Source organism: Rutidosis leptorrhynchoides, chromosome 6 (genome assembly GCF_046630445.1).
Source record: "Rutidosis leptorrhynchoides isolate AG116_Rl617_1_P2 chromosome 6, CSIRO_AGI_Rlap_v1, whole genome shotgun sequence".
Lineage (NCBI taxonomy): Eukaryota > Viridiplantae > Streptophyta > Magnoliopsida > Asterales > Asteraceae > Rutidosis > Rutidosis leptorrhynchoides.
In genome coordinates this window covers 102,906,692-102,926,984 of record NC_092338.1, presented here as the reverse complement: position 1 = coordinate 102,926,984, position 20,293 = coordinate 102,906,692, and the positions used below count along the sequence as shown (strand labels likewise).

At 35.3% G+C, this 20,293-nt stretch overlaps 4 protein-coding genes across 8 annotated transcripts; 2 read left to right on the top strand and 2 right to left on the bottom strand.

The window, feature by feature from the left end:
• The first annotated feature begins 274 nt into the window (after positions 1–274).
• On the top strand, positions 275–4,299 carry LOC139851906 (uncharacterized). Its single transcript, XM_071841106.1, has 7 exons — positions 275–508; positions 605–737; positions 1,070–1,173; positions 1,367–1,538; positions 1,624–1,764; positions 1,846–2,074; positions 2,171–4,299. The coding sequence occupies exons 1-7, from the start codon at positions 477–479 to the stop codon at positions 4,192–4,194; spliced, it is 2,835 nt and encodes a 944-aa protein (XP_071697207.1). The 5' UTR covers positions 275–476; the 3' UTR covers positions 4,195–4,299.
• A 417-nt stretch (positions 4,300–4,716) lies between these two features.
• LOC139851434 (deoxyhypusine synthase) lies at positions 4,717–9,929 on the bottom strand. 5 transcript variants are annotated; one of them, XM_071840467.1, is made up of 9 exons: positions 9,798–9,909; positions 9,314–9,388; positions 7,882–8,101; positions 7,358–7,525; positions 7,014–7,232; positions 6,851–6,937; positions 6,054–6,159; positions 5,695–5,930; positions 4,717–5,168 (listed from the first exon to the last, which is right to left on the bottom strand). In XM_071840467.1, the coding sequence occupies exons 3-9, from the start codon at positions 8,092–8,094 to the stop codon at positions 5,079–5,081; spliced, it is 1,119 nt and encodes a 372-aa protein (XP_071696568.1). In that variant the 5' UTR covers positions 8,095–8,101; positions 9,314–9,388; positions 9,798–9,909; the 3' UTR covers positions 4,717–5,078. The 5 variants fall into 5 exon arrangements, with proteins under 5 accessions (XP_071696568.1, XP_071696569.1, XP_071696567.1 ...); XM_071840468.1 differs by lacking the exon at positions 9,314–9,388 and having other exon boundaries at positions 9,798–9,929; XM_071840466.1 differs by lacking the exons at positions 9,314–9,388; positions 9,798–9,909 and adding an exon at positions 8,251–8,300.
• A 2,649-nt stretch (positions 9,930–12,578) lies between these two features.
• Positions 12,579–13,926, top strand: LOC139852872 (large ribosomal subunit protein eL31-like). Its single transcript, XM_071842212.1, has 3 exons — positions 12,579–12,669; positions 12,773–12,883; positions 13,514–13,926. Exons 2-3 carry the CDS (start codon positions 12,801–12,803, stop codon positions 13,791–13,793), a joined length of 363 nt encoding a protein of 120 aa, XP_071698313.1. The 5' UTR covers positions 12,579–12,669; positions 12,773–12,800; the 3' UTR covers positions 13,794–13,926.
• A 1,667-nt stretch (positions 13,927–15,593) lies between these two features.
• On the bottom strand, positions 15,594–16,853 carry LOC139855904 (leucine-rich repeat extensin-like protein 2). Its single transcript, XM_071845146.1, has one exon. The coding sequence runs from the start codon at positions 16,849–16,851 to the stop codon at positions 15,709–15,711; it is 1,143 nt and encodes a 380-aa protein (XP_071701247.1). The 5' UTR covers positions 16,852–16,853; the 3' UTR covers positions 15,594–15,708.
• Positions 16,854–20,293: the final 3,440 nt, after the last annotated feature.

The window sequence follows — 20,293 nt, the reverse complement described above, 5'->3', positions numbered from 1 at the left end:
CGAGTTCAAATCTTATGAGTGACGAACTTTGAGGATCCATTCCCGAGGTAAAATCTCCTCAACGATTTTTACTGATTTCAATTGTTTAACGGGACGAATTAATTTCCTCCGAAACGTGAATATGTCAAATATGATCGGACGAGTGGTTTATATGCCCGTCAGTTATCCAAAAATGGTTCGTTATAAAAAAAGAAGATATAATATACGCGGTTGAGTCAGCTTCATGGAAGTAGAACTTTCGATTCGATTCAATTTCGTGGAATGGTCCGATTCTTCTAAACTAAGGAAAATAATCTTAATTTAGTTTAATTACCTTTTAATTTTATATTTTTATCACATTCAATCTTCTTTAGATCCATTCCACTCCTCCATCAATTTCCTTCCATTATACAGACCCTAATTCCTCTTCAGAATATTATTTACTTTACTACATATACATACAATCGATCTCACAGTTGAACCGTACATCTACAGCAATGCTTCACAAGAGTTTCAAACCGGCTAAATGGTAAACATTCCTACTTAATTTCAAAAAAATTGACTTAATCACGTCTTATTGCTTTGTATTTGTACATTCAGTTGATTGATTATTTGATTGTTACAGTAAAACGTCGTTAAAATTGGCGACATCGCGGATTAAATTGATGAAAAATAAGAAAGGCGTACAGATTAATCAGATGAAAAGAGAATTAGCACAGTTGCTTGAATCTGGACAAGAGCGTACCGCACGAATTCGAGTACGTTATTTAATTATCTATTATAATTAGTTTTTTAAATTGAATGATAATAATTATGAACATGTATATGATTAGCCCCTTTCTAAAAGCGATGATTGATCTTTTCATAACCTAAGAGCTCGTTGTGCTCAATTTGTACAAAACATAATAGTTTCAGATGGCCAGTTTGTGCTATATATTTCAAATGCAATCATGTTTTACGCGTCTTCACATTTTTACTGACATGTACATCTTTATGTGAACACTAGTGGATTCAATATTTGATTATGTGTTGCAGTGTCAAATAGCCTGTTTTACTCTATATTATATCTGTTATTATCATATTGTATCAGGTTGAACATGTAATTCGAGAAGAGAAGATGGTGGCAGCATATGAATTGATAGAGATATACTGTGAACTAATTGTAGCACGCTTGCCTATAATCGAATCTCAAAAGTAAGATTACTGATTCTGACTACACTTTATATTCTTCATATCTAACGTTCATATGTACTGTTATTTATCCATCTGCTTAAAGTGTTCATTTACTTTAGAAATTACCTTATATTGTATGTTTACTCTATCTATTCTGATGTGATACTGCAATGCAATATATGGAAATTATAACTAGTCATTGGTTTTTTTGTAGAACTTGTCCCATTGACCTGAAGGAAGCAGTAACAAGTGTGATATTTGCAGCTCCGAGATGTTCCGACATATCGGAACTCTCTGATATCCGAAAACAATTTACTGCAAAATATGGGAAAGAGTTCGTTTCGGCGGCTCTTGACCTACGACCTGATTGTGGTGTAAGCCGTATGGTAAGTTGACTCAGTTCTACTACTTGTATGTTTCTTCTATTATTATTAACTGCATCAAATTAACATTATACTGATGTGTTTTCAGCTGGTTGAGAAATTATCTGCTGTAGCACCCAACTTGCAGACAAAAATCAAAGTATTAAGTGCCGCGGCAAAAGACCACAATATAGAATGGGATCCAACTTCATTCGAGGAAAAAGAGTCGAAGCCTGCAAGTGACTTACTGGTGAGATGGGCGTTTCGATAGGCTTTGTTATTTTGTTTAAGTCTATTGTAAATTATTTTTTGACATGATTAATTTGAGCAGAATGGACCACCTAATTTTGAGAAGGCAGCCATTAACACAAATTCTGATCCTACGAAGATTCAACCTCCAAATACCAATGCTGTACATAACCATGAAGAAAAGAAGAATGCACATATTGACTTTTCTGAGCAGAACAAAAAGTACACAGTAGGTACTCATAATGTAGCTTCTAGTGATGATGTCGGCGAAACATCGTCTGCTGCTACTCAGGCTGATATGAGGTCTTCAGGTATAATCTTTAATTATTAATACTGATGATTACACTAATTTATACTATTTACTTTTGCATATGTTAAAGACTGGTTTTATTTTTAACTCCAATCAGGAACAACCTGGAACATGGAATTCAAGGATGCTAATGCTGCAGCACAAGCAGCAGCCGAGTCTGCTGAACGGGCAGCAATGGCTGCCCGAGCTGCTGCCCAATTCTCTAACCAGGAAAAGATTGCTAACCAGCATCCACATGTTTCCAATGTTAGAGACAATGCTACCCATCTTTCTTCAAATTCGGGATCTAAAGAAAGTTCATCTGATGATAGAAACCCTAAGATTGTTAGTCAGCAAACTGGTCGAAGTGAAATTGCTAGTTCAAAAAAATCTACTGAAAGATTTGACGGACCAAGTCGTAGTGGAAATACAACATCCCAACCAACTTCATTTATTTCAAGTAATGATGATGATTCAGTTGAGGATGAGGAGTTGGTAAACAATGTCCACATGGCAGATGTGAATTATGAAGAATCCTTACACGAAGATCAAAAACAAGGATTTAGTGAATCTAAAACTGAGTTAGCGAGTGACCATAAAGGAAGCTTTGAGTATGAAAATGTTAATTTCTTTGCAGAAGAAAGTAGGAAGAAGCTACCAAACATTCATTCTTCTCGTTCTCATTCTAGCAGTTCAGATGATGAACGTGATGTTGGTAAGAGAAGTGTCGTAGGAAACCCTTTTGCTGTTGTTGATCATGAAAAACAGTTTACAGAAGCGACTAATACTAGCTCCAATGTTGATGGTGATGATGATGTCATGTCTGATAATGATGATGTCATCTCTGATGATGATAATGGTGGCCCTAGGTTTGATATGGTATCTGAGTATGACGAAGTCGAGGCTACTCACATTTGGAGCCCTAGAAGGAACACTGATAACACAGTTGACCAACCAAGCTCTCAATCACATCTGTTTTCAGAGTCTCTCTCATTCGGTCAACATTCTGTGAGAACTACTGAACCTTTAGAAGCAGACGATAATGTTCCTGCGAGTTTTGATGATTCAGATGGCCCAGATTCTGAAACTGAAAGTATGAATCATGAGCCATCATCTGTGATATCAAATTATAATTCTGGAAAATCTCGAATTGAATTGAATGATCTGATTGAAGTGGAACCATCTTCTTCGAGCCCTGAGGCTGAAGAGAAAAAACTGCAATCTCAACATGAGTTGAAGCAACATAATTTTGACCAAGAAACATATGATAAAGATAACAATGACTCTCTGAAACAACCTGATGAATCAGAATCTACGAAAGAGTTAAGTTTTGGAACTTTGGCAGGTGGTCTTCGAAACAAAGGTGGTCTTAGGTACCCATCATATACAAAAACTTCAGCAACTGAATTAGAAAGTTCCATAACAGGAGGCCAAACATTTATCCAGAATTCGTTGGATTCAAAAGTGAGTAAAACAGAAGATAAGAATCCAAGTATATATATGGAAAGTTCTGATTCAGATTCAGAGATTCGAAGCAAGCACTCCAACACAAGATCAAGATTTCCGCCTCCTGATGCGTTCTTTGATGACGATCCAACTGAGTCTGAGCAAGTTTCAAAGAAAGTTCCGAGTAGGGCCCGTTTGGGTCAAGGGCTTTCTCGAAGGACAAGAGGTTCTCCTGCAGTTCCTCGTGTAAAAAGTCCCGAGCCTAAAACAGAAATTCCCAGCTTTAGTGGGGATAGAAAGCCCTTGCAGTCTTCATACGTGGATGAAGATCCAGTTGAGCATTTGAACTATGCAAGGAGGTTTAAAGATGATGTTAAACTTATTCCTGAATCACAGCAATCGATAGCTGGTAAAAACAAGTCAACTATATCAGAATCGCGAGTCAAACACTCTGGAAAATCGAAACAAGAAGATGTAGATGCAATGCCTGAGCCTAAGATACCAGCACGTGAACCGGTACCTTCAAGAAGCACTGTTGAAACGGTTGAAATAAAGCATGCTAAAACACCAAGTATGGGGTCTGAAAGACCGTCAGGGGAAAATATAGTTAAAAAACCGAGTCATGTTCATCCAAAGCTTCCTGACTATGAGTCTCTAGCTGCTCGTCTACAGTCCATGCGAACTGATCGCCAGTAAGCAGATATTGTCTTGTGAACATAATTCGTATAGCATTTTTAAGTTTTTTTTTTTGTACTTGAGATACTGGTTTATACATAGTGGATTTGTTTTTTATTTCTCTAATAGCGAGACCACCTATCTTCATACACACTTTTAATACATATGATTTGTTGTGAACCTTTGTTTTTGATATAATAAGTTGAGTTTCATTGTTTATAAATATTAATTATTACTACTAATAGTTAATTAATCCCTTGAAACAAGGGTGACTTCCATTGGGTAAATGTAACCAGAGCGACTGGCCGACTTCTGTTGGGTTAATATATGGGCGTGCACCCCATTTTTCCCTTCGCGGTGAACATTAAAGAGGCGTATACTTAATTAACCATCGACAGGGCTGTTCATCTAAACGTAGTTGATCATTATCTTCAACGCTATGTGCTCAATCAATCAATGTACACAGTCTTCAATCTTCATGCAATATATGGAATGATATTGTAACAGAAAGCAAGTTGAGTCGTACACATTCAGACACATTTCTTATTTCGTAACAAAATCAATAATACTATTACAAAATCACTGCATTTGATTGGCAGATGTCTTGCAACATTTTCTCTATAGCCTTAACCTTCCATGATACATATTGACCTGATTAGTTGACCTAAAAGGCAAGAAATACATTCATATCCCATTCACTCAACATTTTGCGCAAAGCTAAAGTACATTGATGGAATGATGGACGACTACATAATCTCAATGAAATGCAGCAAGTATACAACCGATATTGTGAATTTCATTCTTCACGAAATACCCATACTTAAGTTACATGACTACAATTGGAAAAATGATACAATCTAAAATTTGTCTAATCTCATACATATATTAACGAATGGATCCATGTATCAGGAATTTGGCTCAGCAGGTTTCCCTCTCTTTGCAGCAAATGTTTCTGCAACAAGCAATGGAAATGCAATAGTTGCATCACAGTGCACCTGCATCAAACCAACAACTAAAATTAAACCCCTAAATCTTTTTACATGGTATTTTCAAAAGTCAAAGATAAGAACCCAATACAGGTTGACTTTAGAGCAGGTAACATATCACTTATGCAACCCCAGGCGGATCCAGGTCCTGGAAACCCAGTGGTGTCCTAAAAAAAATTTTCAAAGCTAATTACATATTAAGGGTACTTTAGTGGTTGTTTACTTCCAAAAAACTATAAATTTTATAATCATATGGGATCCTATAGTTAAATTTAGTGGTGCCGTATAAAATTTGAAGAGTAAAGTGTATCAAAAATTTAAAAATAGTGGGGTCATATGACCCCACATGGTATGCTTTAGAATCGCCTCCGACCCCATGATTACCCTTTGGTGGAGCATTTACTGTTAGAAGTTATAATATGTTGATACAAGTCCACATGTTACTTTTAGTTGCTCGCAATTGACTAATAACTAATTACTATTGCAAATGTTGATAGATGAAGCAATAGAGCCATAGAGGAGTGTGTAAACAAACCTTGACGGATTTAGCAGAACCACGTATTTTCCCCCACGATACAGCTTCATCAGGACGAGCACCAGAATCACTGCCGTCAAACTCCTGAGCAGTGTTTATGAAAACGGCATAATCAGCACCGTTACGCATCATATTTGCATTGCATATGTGATGCTTCGGTAACCCTCCCCCTAGAATAATCATCCCGGTTTTCCTAGGATTCGCATGCACAGCCTCACCGTTAATCGCCCGAATGTCTGTTTAAAAGTTGACACCTCATCATACCTTCAAAGTAAGCTACTAAAATTATGGAATATAGAGCTTAAGATTGTTTATTAAATAATGTAGAACGTAAAAACTGAATTGGAATTTTGTCTGACCTTGTACTACATCGATCACAAGACCAGGATTGCGAAAGGAATGGAAATATAACATGTCTCCAAGAGAGCCATCAGTTAAGCCGGGGCAGAAAACGGGAATATTGTTCTATAATATATAAAACCACATTAAATCAAGGCTAAAAAAAAAAGAAGAAGAAAAATATAAAAGAAAAACAAAATAAAACAATGGACAAAAGACGTAATTGATCTCCGTATAATAGTCTATTAGTTGTCCAGCTTAAACTCTAGATTACTGATAAGGAGCAGCCCACTACCTTCTTAATTCAGCCCAGCGAAGCCCAGTCCAAGCAAAATGAATATTTGATGAACGGTCAGGATGCATTCAGGCTGTTAGTTTGTTATTAAGGAATAGTATTATATAAGTGGTTGTTTTGGTGAGAGAGTCATCCATTGCATTTTCTTACTTTTGGTATTTTGTTTGTAGCCATTAGGCTTGGGCAGGATTTTGTAATCACACCACTTTATCCAATTCAATAAATAAAGTTTCCATTACAATTGTTCGTTTTAACTCTTAAATCATAAATTACATTCTCCTATCATAATTACATCCTTAATATTTACTTTCATGTTTAAAATTGGTACATATATATGTCATTTGTATGGTGAGTTCAGTAATGATTATCTAAAAAGACAAGTGTAAAAATCATGGCATACTAAATAAAAACTATGCATGTGTTAGATACAAAATCTAAACTATGATGTGACTTTACTACCCACATAAGTGAAGATGGCAAAGTAACATAAAGCACTTAAAATAGAGTAGAATTTGTGTTTACCTTATATGCCCAATATAGATATGAACTCTCATTATTAATTTCTTTACCCAGACGTGATATTACTTTTGATGGCGTCCATAACACATGCTGTCGAGCACAAACAAAATGAAGTATAAGTTTCTATTGCACAAAGTTCAAATTTAGTTCTGAACGCATACAATACCTCTGTTTTTTGTTCTTGCAACATTTGGTCAAATATTGGAATAATCCAATCCTCAAACTTACAGTAGTTATCGTTAGGCACCAACAAGTTCCCGATACGGTTTAATCCTTTCGAACGCAAAGCAGCCCCAGGTAAAGAAAATTCACCTCTGTAAGTGTCTGCAAGGCATTTTATGAGATCTTCTTCAATGCCACCTGTCGTCGTCACAATCACTTCAACCTAATTTCAATACAAAAGTGGGGTCACAAGCGTACGGTACAACACATTTGAATGGTATCCAAGTATCCAACTACCTATGTTTGTGATAAAAAAAAAAAAAAAAAAAAAAGTTGTGAATTACTAACCATATGATGTTGACAAAGATACCGAATAATGTCTCGTACGCCAGAAGAAATGAGATTTGAAGTGAACCCTAAGAAGATTTTGCAACCGACAGATTCTCGAAATGTCGGGTTCTTCTCCTCTTCACTGCAATCTTCGGTTAACGGCTCATGAGAAAGCCTCCACTCTAACTTCAATCATCAAATTGAAACCCTCAAAATCATACAAAACTTCTAAAGAAATAACATAAAGATAATATATCCTATTTCTAGTCAAGTTGTTCATTAACCTAATTATGCCCACTGTAAATCAGTTTTTAAACAAACAAAAAAAGAAGTTAATTTTATAGTTTTCTTGATAAGTTTGTGTTTGTTAATTTAGTTTCAGATACAAATATATTTACACACAGACACAACAGGCCAGTTCTAATATAAATACAAATAATTTTAAGCCAATAAAATCACCAATTATATTGCTGATCACAAACAAGTAATCTAATTTATAATCGAATAAGTAAAAGAGTGAGTCCTGAAGAAATTGACTTTACCATTTGATTAACAGTTTCAATAGCATCACCGAGATTAGAAGCTTGAAAGCCGGTAGAAATTAGGGATTTAAGAATGCGTGAATAATTAATCCCATTGTTGAAGTCATAGCCTTGTATTTTAGCACAAGTTCCTTCTAAACTTTCCGATTCTTTGAATACCACTGACCTCAAATTCTCAATTACTGATGCATCTTCTTTGATAGGTTCCCCCATATCTGATCTAAAGATGAAAAGCAATATGAAAATCAATTGAGTAAATCTATTAAATTAAGTACAAAAATCCCAGTAATTATTTAAAGATTTAATTTTAGTTTCTTAAGTGATTATATAACTCATTAGTTCAAATTTAAGAATAGTAGCATAAAGTACAATAGCATAGCATCTCATTCTGCAAAGAAAAAAAGGCTGCCAATTATCATTATTATCATATTAAACTAAAAGAAAAAGAAAAGTTACAATAAAGAGATTCTTATCAAATAGTATATATGTCAACGCAGATGAAGAATATTGGCCAACAGTAGAGAGCTCAAAAAAGCCTACTATATGTGTGATGGGTACGAAGAATATGCCCGTAAATATGGGTTGGTGGCAAGGTTGTAAAAGTCGCTAGTTGATGACTAGTCAGTCAAGACTTTGTAGGGACTAATCAGCTAAGTTGGAGATTAGTCGCGACTAGTTGGATGTTGACCAACTTGACTATGATTGTAATTTGACCAAATAAATCCGACTTTGACCAACTTGACTATGATTGTACTTTGACCAAATAAATCCGACTTTGACACGTTAAATAGGACTTTTGACAACTTAGACGGAAAATATCTGCCAAGTCGAAAACTACTTTGGGGACAAGTCAAACTACATCAAAATCATGATTAGTAAGCCTAGTAGAGGCTCTTTTACAGCCATGGCTGGTTGGGTTCAGGTCATAAAGGGTAAAAAATTAAGATGAGTCGCATTAACCAATTTCTTTTCCCCTAAAATTTCTAACTCTTTCTACGCCCCTCCGAAGCACTTTACACACACATCTATGGGCCACAAAGCCCATAGGTTTAATCAGCTCACGAAGCGAGTCGGATAACTAGGTATACTAAAAAAAAAACTAAATAAGAATAAAATTGGCTGGGTATATCTCAGAGCATTATTTACAAACTTTAGTAAACCGCATTTGTACTCTGGGAAGACATGGAAAGTACTTCCTCATACACAATTATTGAACCATAAACGATTCAACTCAATACTTCTAACGAGCTTATACACATGATAAAAATATATTAACATCCATATGCAAAAGCTCACAACATCCAAAATATTATGCATTCAATTTGATTGTTCTTTTTTGGTAGTTTTCATGCCAAAGAAGAAGAAAAAAAGGCAGACAGATGTCAACAGAAAACTACAAATCAAATACGAGTATCAGTTATACGAAGACTACCGATTCTAATTCAAGAGGTATTAGTGATCACATCCTCACAGGACCTTTTAGTAACTTCTAGTCTGACCTGTAAAACTATTAAACAGCAATTTTGGTCATGTTATTACAACATTTCTCATTCTGTTTCAAAGAGGAACAATGGCAGCAGCAAGATCAAGCTTCATTCAATATGCAGTAAATGGCTAGTAAAACTAGCTTTGACTTCTGAAAGTCAAAAGTAGTGATTCTCAAAAGATTAGAAGCAAACCCATGTAGTATAATTTAGCATTGTAAGTAGCTTTTATAAACTAACTTTGACATTTCAAAGTCAAAAGTAGTGATTTTTATAAGAGATTTAATGATACCCGAAGAAAATGCAAACATTCAAATACTAATTCTAATCTATCTAATTCTAATTCAAAGAAAAGGCAGGGGCTAAAACTAATACTGTTTGCCAAATCATACTAAACCCTAGAGGAGCACTTTTTAGAAGATAGAAACCCACCTTTTAACCTTCGATGAGAAATTCGAAAGAGATGAATATGAATTTGATTTTAAATCTCAATCACCAGTTTTCTGTCACTCTTCAAATCAATTCAATAAGAGCTTTAAAAGCAAAAAAATGAACCTTTATTTTATAGTTAAAAACGATAAAATCGATCCAACGGGTCAGAAGAATTACACAAATGGACTCCCCATATTTAATGTGTTGTCTTCTTGCTCTCTTACCGCTCGTCCCACTTCCTCGTCGTGGGTTTCGGTTCGGACCGGTTCTCTTTGCCACCTCAGCGACTTGTTATTGAGCGCCAATAAATTGGTTTGTCGGGATTTTCTCTCGGTTATTCATCCTTCTTCCGTAGGTTGAATTTCAACGGGTTAAGGTTTCAAGTGGAACGTTTAAGGTTTACTTGGGTTTGCTGGCTGACGTGGGGTTTTCTCGGTTCTCTAGTTGCAGTCTCGAGGCTGGTGTTCTTGGGTTTCCTGGCGGGCGCTTTTGTGGTAGAGTTGCGGTGCAGAGATGGGGGTTGTTTACTTGGGGGTGTGTGGAGCGTGGATAGCATTGCTGGCTACGACTTGGGTTTGGAAGCTTTTTAGGATTTAGGTTTTCTGGCCAGTTGGTTATCTTTCAAATTTATTGGTTGTATCAGATTGATGTTTATAGCCGATTTTGTATTTTCTCAATTGTATAGGTCGTCACAGTTTGTTAGGTGGCCTTTTACTCAATTGCGGTTCTTGTTAAACGCGCCGTATAATTTGCAGATTTCGTTGGGAATTATGTACCAATCGTAACACTGCTAGATCTCGGGATCTATTTCTTTTATATATAAGAATAATATGTATTTTTCGCCAAAAAAATGTGTTGACTTGCCTGAGGTGGAGTTCGAATTCCTAGGTCCAGTTGTACAAGGTCGCCTCTTTATCCTTGAATTTCATCAAGTGTGCCTTCGACACATCGCGTTGTGGGGTAGTGGGAGGGGTGTTTTACTGCTCATGCCTTCGAATTACCGCTCATGCAGTTGGGGACCGTTTATACAATTGCAGAGAGATCAACGCGTGAGTGGTTAACTGCTGCTAAAAAAATGGACGGTTAGGATTGCCATTATACTTTTATTCTTAATTCGTAATGATTTAAGATTTAGTATTTATTATAATTATAATATAAATATAAATATAAAAATATTAATTATTTATAATTATAAATTATGATTATAATTTCCTTATATACTATACGAGGGCCAGATTTTGATCATCTCCTCAAGACCAAAAGGACATTTCAAAAATATTTACAATCCCAACCCCAAACTTACCCTCTATGTACAAATTTCAACCCCCAACAAAGGAGGTAAAATGTAAACCCAAAAACTAAATAAAAAACTAAAAAAAAAACTTCACCCAAATTTTTAACGGATCGTATCTTTCCACTCGCTCCGAATTAAATTTTTCGACTTCACCGTTCAACTCGAAATAATTTTACGAACACAACGCAACTAGCTATGCGCGAAACGGACTACTTTTAAAAAACGTTAAATATTTCAGGCTACTTTTTATACATATACATACACGCATAACAAACAACCCAAACTAACCACCTCATATCGATGGTTATGTTCTCTTTGTTATGCGATTTTTCTGGCGTAATAAACGCACAATACATTAGGCATACTAGGTACTAACCACGTGCTTTCGAATATACCGTAGCAACGAGTTTTAAATTCTGTAAATCATAACGTTACGTTAAATATGAATACGCAACCCGAAAGGCCCCCCGCATCGCGCAGGCGGTGTTTTTCTAGTTATTATGAATTGGGAAATTAAATATTAAATATTTTGTTTATATTCCCCCTGGGTGATGAATAGTTGTCAAAATATGTTTTGCCCGTTTGTAACCCATGCTCAAACATATGTACCCACTAGAACCACCTACACTCTATTGGCATAAACCGAACCCCTTTCTGCGACCTTCTCACGATTCACTCTAGTTAGACCAATACGTTGCCCTTTTATAAATAAAAAAAAAACCTGAAAAATACTCATTAAGGTCACAAAACGCAAGGGTCAGATTTGTGTGTCGCGTAATGACTTAAGTTCTTGTTAGTCTCGCTTACTTTTAAGTGCGACTCGGCAATGGGACAACATGTAAGTTTGACCTTTAGTATTGAGTGTCTTGAAATGTGATCTTAAATTATACGAAAAAATTTTGGTGATAAGAGTGCTACCAATAGTGACACTCAACAATGACATACTTTCTCAAATAAATTGGGACCTACTTTATTAATTAAATATTGTGTAGTACAAATAATGGAACAAAATGCAGAAGTCATGCTAACATTTTTTGACATTCATCCGTCCATAAATCTGCTAGAAAAAAACATTGAAACGGATGAACTGTAGGGCGGTCAGCTGGGCAGAGGCCTGGACGCTTTGCTGCCATTGGCGTCCAGGTGGGCTAAAGGCTGCGCAAGAAAGAGGGCATAACTGTTGGGACTACTCTAATCTGGCATATCAAAAGCTTTTAACTCATTTTGAAAGCTACTCAAATAATTTTGTAACTAAGTCTTAAAATGTTGTCTACTAAATGATGCTAATAGTTGAAATTTATTTAAAACTGATTTTTGGCTATTAAAAGTTAAAACATCTAGACACCTAAACAAACCATAAAAATAGGTAAAAATATTTTTAACGTTTTATTTGGGCCTTTGCATGAATCAATAGAATCAGAGTCTGACAGCCCACAACTAAAATATTGACCCAATAGAGTATTGCTTGTAAGCCCACAAAACAATATATGAAACCCTAACGCGTCAAAGTGTAAGATTTGTATCCCCCAAATTCGTCATTTCACTGCCTCCGGTTTCATCTTCTTTCCCAAATCTCAGGTACCTTTTTCCTGTCATTCTGTTATCTCTAATCGCACGATTAATTTACACGTTTTGGTTTGAAATTCAGTGTTTATATTTCGGTTTGTGTGCGTGATTGCAGGTAAAGTGTATTTACAGAAGTTAAGAAAATGGTCGAGAAAACCAAAGGAAGAAAGGAAGAGGTTGTAACTAGGGAGTATACCATCAACCTCCATAAGCGTCTTCATGGATGGTATGTTCAATGTTTTTGAATGTTGATTGATGCTCGTTTCACTTGATTTCAATTTAATTGATCTTAAATGTATGAAACGAAGTGTGTTCTTGTATCATATGCATAATATCATTCGGTGTTTCACTTTTCATATGATTTAGCTGTTTGATTGGTTTGCTTACTACTTCTATTGAATCGATTGGCGAATTTAATGTATTCGGATCTATCAATCAATCACTAACATTATAAAAGATCGTTGCAAATTTTATATTGATGCGATTGTAAGTTTTAATTTGGATGCGTTCTGTTTGTTAGATGTTGTAGAAATATGTATATGATTGTTGATGAACTCAATACATGTAGAATTTAATGCCTAAACATTGTAAATAATTAGCTGGTGTAGCAATCACATGTTTTCGATTATGTAGTTGCAGAATTTACGTCTCATTAGGCACTCATTCAATTTTCACCATTGACGTAATTCTAATGTACGGAGTATAAGCTTTTGTGTGTTTTTTTCTTCAATTGCTGTATGGTTTTGGGATATTGTCTGGGCGTTAATTGTACAAGATTGAACTGTATATGATGTCGTGATGCTATTTGCTATGGCTTCTATAAGTGTCTTATATTATAATCTGTCATTTTTAATAGCACATTCAAGAAGAAGGCACCTAAGGCAATCAAGGAGATCAAGAAGTTTGCCCAAAAGGCCATGGGTACGACCGATGTGAGAGTGGATGTTAAACTGAACAAGCATATTTGGAGCCGAGGTATCAGAAGTGTCCCCAGGAGAGTCAGAGTTAGGATTGCAAGAAAAAGGAATGATGACGAAGATGCTAAGGAAGAACTCTACTCGCTCGTCACTGTTACTGAGATCCCACCTGAAGGACTCAAGGGCCTTGGCACAAAGATCATCGATGATGAAGATTAGTTTATTATCGAATTCAATCTCTTTAAACTATCACGCAGAGTTTAGATTATTATCCTTTTTTATCTTGTCCGGATTCTTGTTATTTACAATTTCTATAAAACCATCTATAACCTTTGCTGTTTTCTATTTGTAATGTGATTTTCGTGTCCCTTATATCTAAAGAATTTATTATTTATAATCACGGTGAAACAGTATAGGGTGTTCACAATCTTAGTTGGGTCATCCAGTTCACTTTCCCACCTTGAAGTGAAGCTCGCCCTCGTGACTTTGTTTAAACTTTAGACAGTTTGAAATATTATGTTTTGTGTTTGTGCCTTGATGGCAAATTATCTTGAATCTCAACTTTTGTGCTACTGAAGCTGGAATAGGATTATAGCTTGAGTGACCTGTTTGTAATTCTTGTACGGAGTTGTTTAATTCACCTTAAAAGCTTTTTGGTCAGAATTAATCGTGAAAGCCGCATAATAGGCGTGACAAAAGAATGGGTCAGTTTTTGCAGGCTTGAAGCAGAGTCAAAAATCAAGATAACTTTTGAACAAACCAGGTTATTTCTTGAATCTTGTATAGGACGAAGTGGTTGGGTTAAGTTGACCTCTATATAATGAATCAATTTAGATTTTTTCACTAATCATCTTAAAGGTCTAATTAGTTTATTCCAATTCTAATAATATATAAGTGCATATATTAGTTCCAACTCAATTACAAAACTCAACTTTATACGTAGATATAGACGTGGTTGAAAAAGATGCGAACGGGGTTGAGAAGGTCGGGATCTTAAAACGTCAAGACGGGGTCAAGACGGACATTGACATATATATAAGTCAAAAAACATTTGTTAACCAGTTTGAATCTATAATCGCTATTATCGTTAATATAATACAAAAAAAGGAACTTGCGGGCATAGCCCAACGGTTACCCCATTTACTTTGTGTCATGGGATAGAGAGAGATCATGTGTTCGATCCTTAGGAATGCCATGGTTTTCTTTAAACCAATTGAACACCAATAATGGTGGTATATATTGACCATATAGGGAGGTTTTACCGGATTCGTTCAAGGACCTCTATCTGGACCACTGCCCGTATGGATGTGTTCCCGGGTACCGTCGATTGGGTTCGTGTTTCCGCCCGAACGTGTGTGTTACGTGCAAATAACGAAGGTCGTTGAAATAAATGATCTAATGATGCCAAAAAAGCGTCGTTCAAAAAAAAGAAATAATACAAAAAAGTAACACTAAACTATGTCAGTTTTGATCGATTTGACCGATTTTAGCCGAGTTTTTGATTTTTGACCGGCGTTGACGCGACTTTTCCCGCATTTGACCCGACTTTAGACAGTTGATCGACTTATTAGACGACGGGACATGTTCAACGGGCGTCGCAACGCATGCAATGGACGTCATTTGATATAGAACATATATAGAGTTATATAGATATAGATATGCTGTTAATGAGTAGTTTCACTGTCAAGAGGGTTTACAGGTAAAAAAAAACTAAAAAAACTCTCACCACAAATTGGATCCGTTATTTCAAATGTTTAATGCTTTAAAGATATAAGTTTATTGTGCTTGGTTTTAAACAAGATACCAAGTGAAGGTGATTATTTATAGAATACCCTATATTAATTATTACATGTCACAATAGGCATAATTATCATAGTCATTACTGATCTAAACTATGCAAGTGAATGCAAATTACAAATCAAGAGAACACTTTAAGGAACACTAAATAAATCAAAATTCTTGTTAAATCATTCTGAACATTTGTTTCTAAATGCAACCACAAACAACAAAACAAGTTAGAATCTTGTTCATCTAGTATCCCTTCAAAAAAATCAGTTACCTACAACCATTACATTGATCAATCTGCAACTAATATTTTCAATTGGGACACAAAATTTGTACCTTTTTTTCTTCGTTATGGGTTCGATGATTTAAACGAACCAAGCAACTCCCCACAAGTAAGACTCTTAAGAGACGGTATTCGAAGACAACTCAAACTACCACCAGGAACCATATCACAATCTGGTTCAGGTCTTTGCATTTCTCTACCAGGGATGCAATTTAATGCAAAATCAAATCCTACATTTCTACCATACAATTTAGCACATTCTTGACTGAACCCAGAAAAGAAATTATATGCAACACTCAAATTCAACAAATTCTTCAACTCACAAACCAAATCAGGCAACTCACCAGATAACTTATTATGTGCAACATTCAACACTTCAATATCTTCCAAACAAGAAACAGAATCAGGTAAATGACCCATCAATGAATTAAAACTTGCATCAAAAACTTGCAAATCTGACCACAACCCAATTCCTTGTGGTATACAACCAGTTAACTGGTTGTTTAAAAACAATATTTCTTTTAATCTTGGACTAACATACCCAAAACTTAATGGGATGTCACCAGTTAGCTTATTGTTAGCTAAGTTTATAACAGAAGCAGGGGAATTACCTAAACTTTGTGGGATTTCGCCTTCAAAGTTGTTGTTATTCAGTAAAATGGCATCAAGATTCTTGTTAAACACAAGATCAGGGATGGGTCCTGAAAAAAGATTAAACCTGAGGTCTAAATAGACAAGATTTTGGATTTGGAGAATAACATTTGGAAAAGGTCCAGAAAATTGGTTATTACTAAGGTCAAGTTCACTAAGGGCTAAAAGGTCTCTCAAGCTATCTGGGATTGTGCCAGTGAATTTATTACTGTTGAGATGAAGTAAAGACATGTCTTTGAGTAATGAAAGTTCTTTGACTAAAATACCCTCAAGACCACCATGGTTAAGATCTATCCCTGCAACTACATTTCCAGCACAAAACACACCTTTATACTCACATACATTTGACCCTACCCATGAGTTCAAGATTCCATTTGGGTCATCTTTAATGGCTGATTTCCATGCTTGAAGTGCAATATAAGCATTTGAAGATGATGATGGGCTTGATGAGTTTGGCCCTTTTCCGGTGGTTCTTCCACCATTACCACCATTGATGCCACTTTGAACTGCATGTAGAAAAAAGAGTATGGAAAGTGAAAAAAGTTTGGATTTTTTCATTATTTTGTTGTTGTTAAGAGATGAAAATGGTGAGGGAGAATGTTATTGAAGTAGTTGGGTTTGTTTGTTGTAGCTTTTCATAATGGTGGTACATAATGTGGTTGGTCTAGAATTAATGAGTGTGTTTTAAGTTTTTCATAATTCTATTGGATTGAAAGATTCACAATAAATCCACATCTATTTTAATAAATTCATCAAATTTATGCATAACGGTTAATGCACAAATTTAGTGAGTGTATCAAAAAGAGCGGTAGAAATTAGAAATATAATTGCACTTTATAATGTTAGTGAGATATTTAAAGATCAACCCCCATGGTTATGTTGTTTTTCTTGTTTACATGTAGTGGTCCTTCTTCTAGAAAAAGTAGTACTAAACTACTAATACTAATATGTAAAACGCATTGCTAAATTTGCTAAATGCTATAAAAATTTATTCTGAATATTAATTGGTCATTTCCTAATTTTTATACTATATCAAACCCTTTATCGGCGATTTCTTAATTCGTGTCTTTAGGCTTGATTTCTTAATTCGTGTCTTTAGCCTTGATTTGTATTAGGCGATGGGTTGACTTCTCCTCAACTAGGTTGCTTAGTATTTAGTCTTGGTCCTTTTGTTCTTCGTGTTTGTTGCTTCAGCTACACATGCTGGGTTTCTTTGGATGTTGCTTTTGTGTTTGTCTAATAATATTGCTTTTCTAAAAAAAATTAAAACCAAATTAAACTTTTATAAAATTATCTAAAAGTGTGGAAATAGACATCATACTACTGTATGGATTGCAGCTATTCTCCATGGCATTATTACACATGCTTCAAATGTACTTGAGTATTGCTGCCTCTTAAGTTTCATACTAGTGAGTGGGTACTCTGTTATCATTAATTAAAGGTTGCTAATAAAAATTTCAAAGTTGACACTCAAATGATACTTTAATCTCATAGAGGTGGTTAATTTCACAATGAAAATTTTGTATTCAATAAAATTTGTAAGTAAAAGGGTCTTCGAGAGTTCAAGTACTACTTAAAACTCTAAATGAGAACCTAGCATTTGCATCGTAAGTACTACTTAGTGTTGTAGATACTGAAGATAGATGTAGATTATGGTTAAACTATATCATGTAATAATTCGACGATAACAAAATATTAAGTGTCCGATAATGATATCTCATTTGTTTGTTCGATCACTGAATTCTAACTTTACCTTAAACTATTATAGATTTACATTTATACATTATTATTAATATTAATTTATAAGCCAATTTATATAGTGTAGGAGGTTGCCCGACACAATGCACCAATTTAAGGCAAGACAAGTGAACGTTTTGGTGGGGCTCCAAGCACATGGCTTAAAATTTAATGGACCATCTAGACTCGAGGTTATTTTAATTGCATGTTTTGGATTATAGTTATGATAATAATCAGTGTGGTAAAAGTCGGCCGACTTGGCTGACCCGTCAGCCGATGCGTCTTTTTTTGTGTTCTCCGTCCCATTTTTCTGAAAACGACTCAAAAGACGGTCAAAGCTAAAAATTTGGTCAAAGTCTGTCAAAGACGGTGAAAGTTGGTCAAAAACAGTCAAAATCAGCCAAATTTTCGTCAAGATGTGATATGTTTTAAAATTAGGAATTGTTTTCATTTTTTGGGCCGCTCTTTTCTCTGTGTCCTTACTGATTATGTACTCGGTAACATTAATTGAGTTTGAAGTTTGATTGTATTTAAATTCAAGTTCTTATTTAAAAATTTATGATACAGAATCAACTATTTTATACATATATAAATATATATTTAATAAATTATTAATAAAGTCAACGTTGGTCAACGACCGATGCGTCCCCGACGCGTCACCGACTCGGCCGACGCGTCCTTTTTAGGTCTCGACCGATGCGTCCCCGACTCACGATTTTTACAACCTTGATAATAATAGACAAATGTTCATACTTACATTTTCGTTTGTGTTCATTTTCAAAAAATAATAATTAACTTTATCTTGTTTCTCTTAATTTTCACATAATTATATATCTAAAATAAATAAATGGTAAAAGTTTCATTTGACTCTTAAGATGAAAATCTTTGTATTCTATCTAAAATTGTGTGTCAAATAGCAATTACCGAAGTGCTAAGTAAAATATTATCGAATGCTTTGGAATGCGGGAGGCTTAAGGGGGCGGTTATTGATAATCATATTAGTATTAGTGTTAATCATTCTTAATACGCCGATAATACTATTATTATTGCATACCCGTCTATTGAAGAAATTTTATGTATTCGACAAATTCTTGACCGTTTCTTTCATGTATCCGGGTTACAAATGAACGCTTCTAAAACGGTTATGTATGGCCTAAATGTGTCAGATGAGGACATGGTTACGTTTGCAAATGTGTTTGATTACTCAATAGGATCATGCCCGTTTGATTATCTTGGAGTTCCTATCGGTGCTAAAAGTGAAAGAGAAGCGACTTGAAAACCGATTATTTGTAAATTCAAAAAGAAACTATCGTGGTGGAAAAGAAGATCTCTTTCAACGGGAGGTAGGATAGTCATGGTCAACGCCATGTTATCTAGCCTACCTACACACTACATGTCCTTGTTCAAAGCTTCGAAAGGGATCGTTATAAAATTAGAGGCTCTTAGAGGAAATTTTGTATGGGGCAGTGATTCTTCCGTTAAAAAGATAGCCCTAGCGAAGTGGAGTAAAGTGTGCCTCTCGAAAGAATGTGGCGGGCTTGGCATTATATCTTTAAGGCTTAAAAACCTAACGTTGTTGGCTAAATGGTGGACTAACATTAATTCCAACCAGACACCGACATGGAAACCTCTTGTTCTTTCCTTTTGTGGTCTAAACCCTCATGGTAATCTTTTCACTGATGTTCCTCAATTTAAATTGAATAGATTTTCTCTTATATGGCGTGATCTAATGAAATTGCAAAGTTTAGATGAATTGTTTAAAATTCTTAATCCTCAAAATTGACAATGGAAGGTTAGTAAGGGTATGAAAAATCTTTTTTGGGAAGACATTTGGGTAGGATTTTCAAAATTAAGGGATCAATTTCTGGCTATATTTCGCATCTCGTCTAAAAAGAATGCATATATTTCGGATATGGGATGGTTGAATGAAGTTGGTCAAATGTCTTGGGATTTTGGGTCCACTGTTGGCCTCACGCATATGAGGAGATACGACTCGCAACTCTATTAGTCTTAATAAGGCCATTTGCAATTAATAATAACAGCGACGACGAGATTCAGTAGTTTCACACAATAGACAAGATATATACGGTAGCGGATGGTACTCGTGTCATGCTTGCCTCAAATGGGGACGTGGAGTTCGAGTGGTCTAAAGTTATATGGAATAAGTTTGTGTCTTCAAAGGTAGTCATTTTTCATTGGTTAACGATTCAAGGAGGTGTTCCGATAAGAGAAGTTTTGAGTTATAGGAAATTTCCAAGGAATG